The sequence below is a fragment of the Vigna unguiculata genome, chromosome 6, assembly GCF_004118075.2.
Source record: "Vigna unguiculata cultivar IT97K-499-35 chromosome 6, ASM411807v1, whole genome shotgun sequence".
Classification (NCBI taxonomy): Eukaryota; Viridiplantae; Streptophyta; class Magnoliopsida; order Fabales; family Fabaceae; genus Vigna; species Vigna unguiculata.
The window spans coordinates 22742370-22752992 of NC_040284.1; the positions used below are offsets into that span (position 1 = coordinate 22742370).

Below are 10623 nucleotides of genomic sequence, written 5' to 3' on the forward strand. Positions count from 1 at the left end.
TTGAATGAAGAAAAAACACGTAAACATACATTGCTATCAAGTGGCTGAACTATAACACGGGAGAAAAAGATTTAGTTACAACTCCAAAGTCCAAACACAAGTTGCTATGCTAACGCAGTGACAGCACAAAACAAACTGAACTAAACCTTAAACCGGCTAAAAGGAATACCAAAAATCTATCTTAACTTAGCCCGCTTTGGCATGCTACTGCTTAGATTACTTCCTCTAGACTTACCGAAGCTTTTTGCCTTTCTTCTTTTTCTATCTTCTTCGCTGTCAGACTCGTTTCCTTTTTCCCTGTCTGCATTGCTCGCTTCCCTCTCCAGTTCCTCCCAAGTCTTTCCCTTCTCTTCCTCTGAATCCTCGTCAGAATCCTCATCGTCGTCATCATCCTCAGACTCAACAAGTGATTCACTGTCAGAGGCTTCATCCTCGGAATCAGATTCAGGTTCCACGTCAGAAGGTTCGTAACCTTTGTCTGACTCCTCTGAGTTCTCAGATTCTGAATCAGTAGCCTCCAAATTCAGAAACTCCCATCCACCTCCTTCAATAAAGCTCTGAGGGTCATCCGTGATTGTCTTCAGGATCTGACGCCAGTTCAGATTCAGCCTGCTCTCGTAATACTTAATGTCAGTAGTGTCAAGCCATTCCTTGATTCCATCCAGCGATGTAGAAGGGATAGAATCAATCCTCAGTACATCACGCTTAAAGTCCTTAAACACTATTGTCATATCAAAGTTCTTCTGCCCAAGCCCAACTCTCTCAAGATTCACAATCTCAATCTCACTAAGCGAGACAACAAGGAAAGGGGTCTCTATCAGTTCAACAAGGCAGCTTGAAGTAGGAACAATGAACACTGAAGATTTATGAGGAACCCCAGGGAAGCCCAGCTCTCTAAGAGGTTGATCAAACTCCAACTCAAGTCCATTGAATTGGGCCTGACCCCAGAGATCATTCACCCGATTCACAAAGGTTTGGAATTCTACATTTATTTTGTTCTTCCTATCTCGCTCCCTTTGTTCTTCTTCAAGCTCATCAGGGTCATAGGCTGATCTCTTACCACCTCCAACATTCTGGACCATGTCCATAACCTCAACATAAAACTGAACATCCTTGGTCTTCTTATTTCCTACCATGATATGATTGTGCAGATGGAAGTGCAGAAGAGTGATCATTTCATTCTCTGCTGGCTGGAAAAATGCATGCTTAATGTTGCCAAACATTATGTCTACACGCTCATCTTGCCTGGTGGTAGAATAACGAAATCCATTCACGTGAGCCTCAAGTGTACCGGGTATCTTCCTTCCACGCCCACCAAAAGCAGGACGGATCCAAAGATCAGACAACCGTATTGGCTTGAATCTATTATTAGCAAGTTGTAGTTTCTCCTGAGTAACAAGTGTTGCCCTCTCGGCTCTCTCAGACTCCCTTGCCACAACTTGTCGCCTGAGGGTTTTAATTGACTGCACAACCTCACTAATGTGCCTGGAATCCTTGGAGCGAAATGAAGCCTCCTTTAGATATATAGATCCAGGGAACTTCATTGAGTTTGCATCATGAGGACTGAAAGGGGTCCCAGGAACATTAAAAATAATTCTGACATAGCAATTCCGGTTGGTGTCTTGCTGGCTCGAAACAGTTCGAATGAAAGCAACATGAAAAGGTACCATGCTTCCATTTATAGGCAAGAGAACAGCTTCATTCTTCTGATCAATCTGAATCATCATTTCTCTGGGAGGGGGAAGGTCATTTATGTTCTTGTAAGCCACAAGTTCTGTTGAAGCCCTCGAAGACGAGCGGCTATCTCCTGCCTCACTTCCACCACCAGCAAGCCTCCTTGCAGTTTCTTCATTTTTCTGACGTGCAAGTTCTGCCTGATGCTGCCTTCGAAGTTCCTCCTTAGAAATTTCATGATTGTCTGACCTTAGAGTTGTCTTAGTAAAGGGCTCGGCTCCCTTCGCATCCACTTTTGTGCTTGGCCTTTCCTCTTCCTCCTCATCCTCATTGAAAGAGTATGCTACATCCTTGAGTGCTTTTGAGCTCATAGAAGTTACAACTTCTGTCTTATCTTTGTTGATGATGACAGTATCAGCAAGCAACAGAGAGAAATGCCTGTTCTTAGACTTACTTTTCTCACTTTGTAAATTTTGAAAACCAATTGACACATTAAAGACCATGCCTTCTCTAATTATCTGTTCATTTTTTGCATTAAGATTCAATCCTGATTCACGAAACTCAATACCAATGCCTGTTCCAGCAGATTTTGTCAAATATGAAACCAAGTCAGGAGCATCCCTTTCCACGACAGAGACTGCAGCTTGGTATGCAGCACTTAACTTGTTTCCTGGCTTCATAAAGCCCATGACAGCTTCATGGGCTTTTAAAAGAACCCCATATGCCCTACTTTGAAGAGGGTCTGCATCAATCAAGAAGGTCCTAGCTATGTTGGAGCAATAACTCTTGTATCGGGCTCCAACAGCACATATAATCACACTGGCTGAATCGTAATGCAGTAACTCATCATTGCTGACAGCACTAGGTCTGAGATCAAAATCTCCACCGCTTTGAAAAATTGGTGGGTAGCAAATATCAACATTATCTGCCTTTAGCTTACAATTCACTTTTGAAGGTTCCAGAATAACTTTCTCAGTCTCCTCCATCAATGCTGAATGAGAGACTTTCTTCTCCTCATCGATTACATTCTCAAGTTTTGTAACCACAAAGTTTTTCATCACACTTGTTGTCAGGTAAGCTGCTCTCTTAATTGATGTGAGCTCCTCATTAGTCTTTACTGCAAATATAGAAGACAATCCATTGGCAACATCAACGAGATTAAATTTAGTATTTTTTAATTTTTCAGTCCATGTTTCAAGTAGTTTCCCTTCAGGAGCCTCTCTTGATATGTATCCAATAGTGGAAGAATCGTGATCCTCAGACTTTGGCTGAGCACGGATGGCACGGAATATAGCATCCATTAGAGCAGTTCCATCATCGTTTTTAGGTTTGACATGCAGAACAAGATCAGCCCCAACAGCCTCTCGAGCAGATTTCTTTACCGATTCAAGAATAGAAGCCTTCTTTTGGCTGCATAAGATATGTATCTGTTTCTTCATGAAAACCATAATTGTCTCTGGGAACTCAAATCCAAGAAGCCATAAGTTCAGAGCGGTAGATTTCAGGTACCGCAGGTCTTCCGAAGGTGGAGGACATGCAATTGCTATTGCCTCAGAAGAGCCCCACAGATCTGTGTTGTGCTCGTCCCAATGCGAATAAAATGTTTTCAATCGGGACTGAAATGCATTCAGATCAATAGAATATCCACTTCCTGCTGCACTCAGCTTTCCATTGGATGGTTGTGTACTTCCATTTCGATGGTCTGCCATAGTTTGCTTTCAGTCTGGAAAAAAGAAAATTAGGACACAATAATATCAGTGAGAAGTTGGCGTATAAGTACTGATGCAAAATAGTTCTTAGTTTTCTTTCAGCCACTGGAAAAGTATGTGGTCATAGGAAGTAGGAGGCTTAGTTATCTGGATTCCTTACATTGATGCTATATCTGAAGACTCAAACAACTAAAATTTCAAAACCCAGCCAGACATAAATAAATAAACCATAAAGATGAAATAATCAATTCTAATTATACATTGAACTTTCAAGAATGTAATCTAACAATGACAAGTGTCATCTGCTTTTACTGGATTAATATCAACAAAGCAAAGAAACAAACAGCATGCAATCACTATAGATGATGAAGCAGCATAAATAAAACTAGCCACTGGAAAATATCATATGGAATGGAAGCCAATGAAAACAAAAAGGTATAATCATTTCCCCAACATGCATACTTTTGGAAATAGCAACAAGCTGGATGGTGTAGATCTAAGCACCATTTGCAACATTGGAATGTGATAGCCAAAGAATATGATAGTTATAAAAGAAGTTAGAAGAAGTCTATCTAAATCAGAATCATATAGCAAGCAACTGAACTCCAGTTATATCATGCTCACAAATAACGTATGAACAAACATGGGAAAGATAACTCAGTTGCTTTTACAACTTGTCAGTCAGTAAAGCAACAGATGCAACTAGAAAGAAAAATAATCGACCAAGATAACATCCATATAGTGAGACTCAAGCAGTGTTCATTGATCACAATAAAAATCACCAAGCCTTCGTATGACAGAAAAATAGAACAGAAAAACAATCTTAATCTAAATATCCGCAAACATGCACAAACCCGCTCAAAAGACAGTCGAAATTAATAAGTAACTAAGTATAACCCATAAATCCAGAAAGTTCGGGAACAATGAAAGGAGCACGCATAAAATTGTCTCAGATATAGCTCGAGCAATAGCCTGTCAACGTGTACTGAAAACAAATGAAAACACATAACTTCATTGGATCCACAATTTTGTAGGCTCAAACTCGGTATAATATCTACGGGCATGTCATGTTTGTTTTCATGCTACATATATGAAGCAAATCAGCAAAACAAGCGGGCGGAACTAATCCCCAATATTAGGTTCAATAATCAGCAACAAGATATGCCACAATATTGTACTTGTCAGATGAAAGACCAACAACTTGAACATTCACACAAACACGTGGATTGCAAGCACTTCAAGAAAAAATAAACCACAAAACTTTTCATCAAGAATATGAGCAAACAAGGCTCGAGAATAACAAGTATAGTTCTGCTACAGTAACAAGCACAATTCGAAGGATAGTTCTCAGAACAGAGATCGATAAAAAGTGCTACAACGAATTGTCGAGTCTTTCATACAACTGAAAGATGAAGAAATCACAAATTTCACTTATTAATCCAATAAGACCAAGTAATCAAAATTTTCAGTAGAGAAAAAGTAAAGCGAATCGTGCAAAAAAAAAAAGGCTAGCAATTTCTACGAAGAAATTAGAACTTCGTGGTTCTAAAATTACAGTGGCAGAATGAAAAGAAAAAACATATCCAAAAAAACCGGAAAGATCGTTACCTTTCCCGACACTCGGCCTCTTGTCTGCGGTGAGCAAAAACTTAGTGTTTTTTGTTTTTCTTCAATTTGGGAATTCAAGAACCCGAATTGGGGGCAACGAAACTATGTAGTGTCTGAATAGCATTCCAATGCGCGCGCGCACAAACATATATATACTCCGTGCTGTGCGTTGCAAGGAAAATGAAGCATCACCGAAGAATACAAAGGAGAAGAGAGAAAATGAAAAGGAGGGAAATTAGGGTTCATGTGGGAAGAATAACTATACTGTCATAGAAAGTTGGGTTCTGGCAAGGAGAGAAACAAATGTGTCACTGAGAAAAAATTTAAAAGATAATATAACACTATTAACAATTTTTCTCGTGTAATAAATATATATATATATATATAATTATATACAAAGAAAATTTCCACTTTTGTATCTATATTTCATAATTCTAATTTTATTCTTTATAATTTAATTATTTATGAAATTTTTAAAAATTAACAGTTATTTTTACAAGTTTTTATAAAACTATTTATTTATCTCCTTCTTCTTTTTTCTCCTACTATTCATTAACAATTATTTTTCTCATATTTTCTCTATACATTTCACTTTAATTTTTATAAATATACTTTTATTTTCTCCATACATTTCACTTTAATTTTTATATAAAGATATATATAAAGGGAATTCCCTCTTTTATGTTCACATTTCATAATTTCAACTTTATCCTTTACAATTTAATTATTTATTAAATTTTTATATATAACAGTTACTTTTATAAAAATTAGCAGTTATTTACTTATCAACAGTTATTTTTCTCATATTTTCTCTATACATTTTACTTTATTTTTTATAAATATAGTTTTATTTTGTTTATTAACTTTATAACATTACAATATCATCAATTATTAATATAATTCAAAAAATGTGTACACACAAACGCAATAACGCCTGTGTTTATGCTAATATATATATATATATATATATATATATATATATATATATATATATATATATAAAACTTTTATCCTAACTTGATTTATATTCGAAATAGGTTGGGTTAATAAAAGGTATAATTTTTTAAATATAGATCTACTACACTCTACTTGTTTAATTAGTAAATTAAATAGACTTGAGTTGAATCGAAAATGGATTAACATTAGAATATATTAATAGTAATTATTTATTGTTTTAATTTTTTAAAATTAAAACGTTTTTCAATAATAATATTATTGCGTTAATTTTTATTTACTTAATATTTAGTAATTATTTATAAGTCGAATTTCAACATTTTATCATTAAAATACAAAATTAATAAACAAAAAAATCGGTTAAAAATAAAAAGTTTATAAATAAACAAAATGTTTAGTTGAATTTCATTTTATACTATTATCATCCTTTTAAAATTATTTTATTTATTTTTTATATATTTTCTTTACTTTTACCATTTGTTTATCTTTTTAAAAGTCGATAACGTAAGTCTTGGTTTATAATAATATTATCCAATAGTAAATATATATTTTATCTTTTATTTTAGTCATATTTAGAAGATTTATATGTGCATAATATAGAACGAAAATGATTTCTTATAAATATTTTTTTGTGAAGTTATTAATAAGAATGATTTTTTTTATGGAAGTTACAAAAATAAAATAATAAAGTTTTAGGGATTTTTTTTTATCAGAAATGATTGTTTTTGAAAGTTTATCAAGTAAAACTTGGTCAAAGTATAATTTTTCTATTATAGAATGATCAAATATTGTTCTAAAGGTTGAAGTTAAATATATGTTTAAAACTAATCTTAAATTAAGAGTGACTTGATTAATTAATCATATAAAAAGATGTATTTGTGATATGATGTAATAAAATAAAAACATATCAATTTTGATTGAATATTGAGTTTTCTCTATTAAAATTTTTTTGAAATTCTAAGTTACAAGAGTCAAAATTTAATTTTAAAAGAGAAATTTATAGCAATAAATCTCATGACTTATCACTTACTTTCTTGAATGTGGTGTTAATATCTTTTTTTCAAACTAAATATCAGAATGGTTTCCTCTACTTTCCCATCATATGTAGAGCTTTAATAACAATAAGATGTTTACTCTAGGTAAGAGAAACTAGTTTATTTATTTTTTACTATTACCATAAGTTGAATTACTTGACTTGCACAATGTTGTAGTTACTACACTTATATCTATTTGTTTGATGAATTTTAAGACATGTTGGTGGTAATTACTACCCTTGTAGTTATCTATTTGATGAATCTTAAGACATATTGGTGTTGAATATTGATGTTGATTGAGATAATTGATTTTATTAAGCTTTTTCTTATATGATGCATTGATAGTGTGAGATTTGAACAATTGAGATATACGAATTGAGTCAATTTGATTTGATTTAAAAATATTTTGAAAAAAATAGATCTTTTTGGAATGAGAAGGAAGTAAGGATGACAAAAAAATTTGTTCCTGTAAAGAAATTCTTATATTAAGTGGGTACGAGTAATACCTGATTTTTTCAATTGGGTGTAAGGATGAGGATGAGTATGTCTCACCCTCATACCCATCCTCGTTCATATACTCGTTCTAATATTTATCATTACCTATATCTTTGTCCTCGTTTAAATTATTAAAATACTAATAGTTTATTAGATCATATATATTATTTTTAGTCTTTAGTTTCATAACATTTCTTTTTCTTTTAGCTAGACACTTTCTTCTCTCTTTTCTAAATTTTAAGCTTACTGTCAAATGAATTTGTATCTCCAAGATATTTTTCCTCATATCATAATCATTGTACAATTATGCTCAAATGATTTATATAAACTAAATATTTTTGTGTCTCATGTTTGAAATTTCTACTATTTTTTTATAATTTTATTTGTTATTTTTTTTTCACAAGAGGAGGTTTAACTCACAATATAGGTGTTCAATAGCATAAACTTTTCATTTCTTAGGTAATATGAAATATTTATCTTCTTTATTCTCTTGTTCTTAATTTTTTATTATTTTTAATTTCTTTAATATTTTTATTTTCTAACTCATTATCATAAGTGTAATTATATCACTATAATTGTATAAAAAAACATTTACTATATTAATTTATTGTCATTATTGTGAATCTTGTTATTACTATTGAGCATATATTGAAGTCCAAAAGATGAAACATATATGCTAATTTTAATTATTATTAATTTAACATTTGTTCATTGTGTGATTTGAAGTGTTGTTTTATAATTTTATTAGTGTATAGAAAAAAAAGATTTCATTAGAATTTAAAGAATGAGAGTAATAAGACATTTTTACGTTTTATCAACTTTTTTTTATTAATGTTTGCAAATTTAATAAATATTTTGGTTCTTATGAAATTTTATTTGATATTCTATTTTGAAATGTATATAATTATATATTTTTTTCAAATATTTGATATTATCTAAATGAGAAAATGTCTTATCGAATATTTTATAATATTATGTTTCTTTGCAAGAATGTTTTATTATTTTATAAAAATTAATTAACTAATATCAAAACACTAAGAAATTAAGTACAGATATGGATACAGGTACATGTGTATACTCATTACTCGATGGAGACAGGGATGAGACAAAAAAAAATTATCTGTTGGATTTGGGTATAGGGATGATGATGACTTTTTTCTTTGGGGATGAGTATGGGATAACGAAACTCGTCTCCCACATCATTGTCATCCCTAAAAAGAAGTAGAATTTGATCAATATGACCAACTAATTAGTCTAATAGATCAATTGAGATTTCTGAAATTATGGAAACTCGTTGGACGAGTCACCATTCACTAAGAGAAATTCAATTTATAAAAATTCAAAAAGCGTAAGTTGCTTTACTCACTAGGCAAGATTGAACTTGCTAGAAGAGCCTTTGAGGAAAGCTCTTGGGTGTTATGCTCATTAGGTGAGTAAATCGCTTACTAAGCAAAATTCATTTTATACAACTCTAAAGAGCTAAGCTGATTGGATCATTGGGCATGTTGTTTTCTCTCATTGGCAAAATCATTAGTTGAGAGACTCTACTATTTGTTTTCTAGTGGGGCCAATTCCTTGATGAGCGAAATTCAAGATTTTAAAATCTAGAAAGCTCAAAGGGGGTTGTTTGCTTAGCAAGCTAAGTGTTCGTTGGACGATTATACCTTCACAAGTGTCTTGTTGAGTGAGTGAGGATGCTTGTTGGGGTAGCCTTAGTTTAAAATCTCTCACCTTTTTTTTTGGATGAGTTTGTGTGTTCGATATGTGTAAGATTCTTCAAAATTATAATAATTGAGAAAATAAATAAATGAGGTTAAATAGATATTTTAAGTAAAAGATAAAAAGGATTTGGTAATTATTTAATTAAAAAGATATTCTTAGTTAGTGTTATATATTATGAGATATTTTTATATATTGCTAGGTATTCTTAAGTGATAATTATTAATTTAAAAAGATTTACTTGAAATATTTCCCAAGAGATAAAATAGTTATAAAAGATGTACAAACTCAATTAGGTTTCATAAATATAATAATATATCGAAATTGTTTCTTTAGTTAATATTTTCTTAGGAGATAATTGATTTCTTGAGCTAAGAGTTTTACTATAAATAAGTAAGTTGGAACTCAAATCTATAAATTTTCAGTGATTTAGAAAGTGAAACATGAGGAATCGAAAATATTTTTTAAGAGAAATGTGTGGGAAGAGACATAGAGTTTAGAATGAAGGTTAAAGGATTAGTCTAAACGTTTGAATATCCAAGTAGGGAAACTAACTTTCTTGCTTATATGTTTGTTATGTTAAATAGTGATTGCAGAAGAAGCTAGATCATGATTCTTTGAGTTTTGTGTATTGATGTTATTTGATGATCAAAATGTGTTCTTGATGGTGAATGTGTTGAAAGTTTTGATTTTAAAATAATTATTTTAAAGTTGGAAATTTTATTGTTAAATGCTGGTTATTAGAAGGGTAACATTCTTGTGTTTTTGCTTTCTTATTTTCTTTCTTTCTCTTTTGTTTGTGTTTGTGTTTGTGTTTGTGCTTGTGTAGATATGACAAATTGTGTTGAGTTTTGTTAGGTATTTGTTGAGTTGTGTTAGTTTGTAAATTTGATTGAATTAATTTAATTAGCTTCATGTGAGCGTTGTGTGAGCTTTGGATACAGTTAAGTTGTTTGTTAGGGCTAGGCTCTTTTAAGTGTTGAGACTCTGTTCAAAGCATGCTCCTCGAGAGGATACCTTGAGAGGATCTCTCTTGCTGGGTAGCTTGATGGAGTGTAAGGTTCTTAGAGTGTCAAAGGTAGATGTTAGATGTCTCTCGTAGGAAAACTTTATGAACTATGTTTGATACTTCTTTAATGTTGAAGTCAGAAGACGAATGTCTCTAAGTTGAGAATTCTATAAAGTAAAGCTTGCTTGTGAGGGCTTTGGAGTGTCAAAACCAAAGGACGAATGTCTCTAAATAAATAACCTTATTAACTTGTGTTCGATACTTGATTCTAGAGTGTCCGAGGTTAAAAAATGGATATCTCTAGACTGAAAAATATGAGTCAAAATTTTGTTACATTTTGAAAATTATTAATAAATTGCTTTCAATTATCTAAATTGTTAAATGATTATTAAGACGTGTGAAAACAATATTAGAAAAATTT

General features: G+C 32.0%; 1 protein-coding gene across 1 annotated transcript; it reads right to left on the bottom strand.

Annotated features, from left to right (window-relative positions):
• Positions 1-5299, bottom strand: LOC114187242 (FACT complex subunit SPT16-like). Its single transcript, XM_028075434.1, has 2 exons — positions 4992-5299; positions 1-3397 (listed from the first exon to the last, which is right to left on the bottom strand). The coding sequence occupies exon 2, from the start codon at positions 3381-3383 to the stop codon at positions 177-179; it is 3207 nt and encodes a 1068-aa protein (XP_027931235.1). The 5' UTR covers positions 3384-3397; positions 4992-5299; the 3' UTR covers positions 1-176.
• Positions 5300-10623: the final 5324 nt, after the last annotated feature.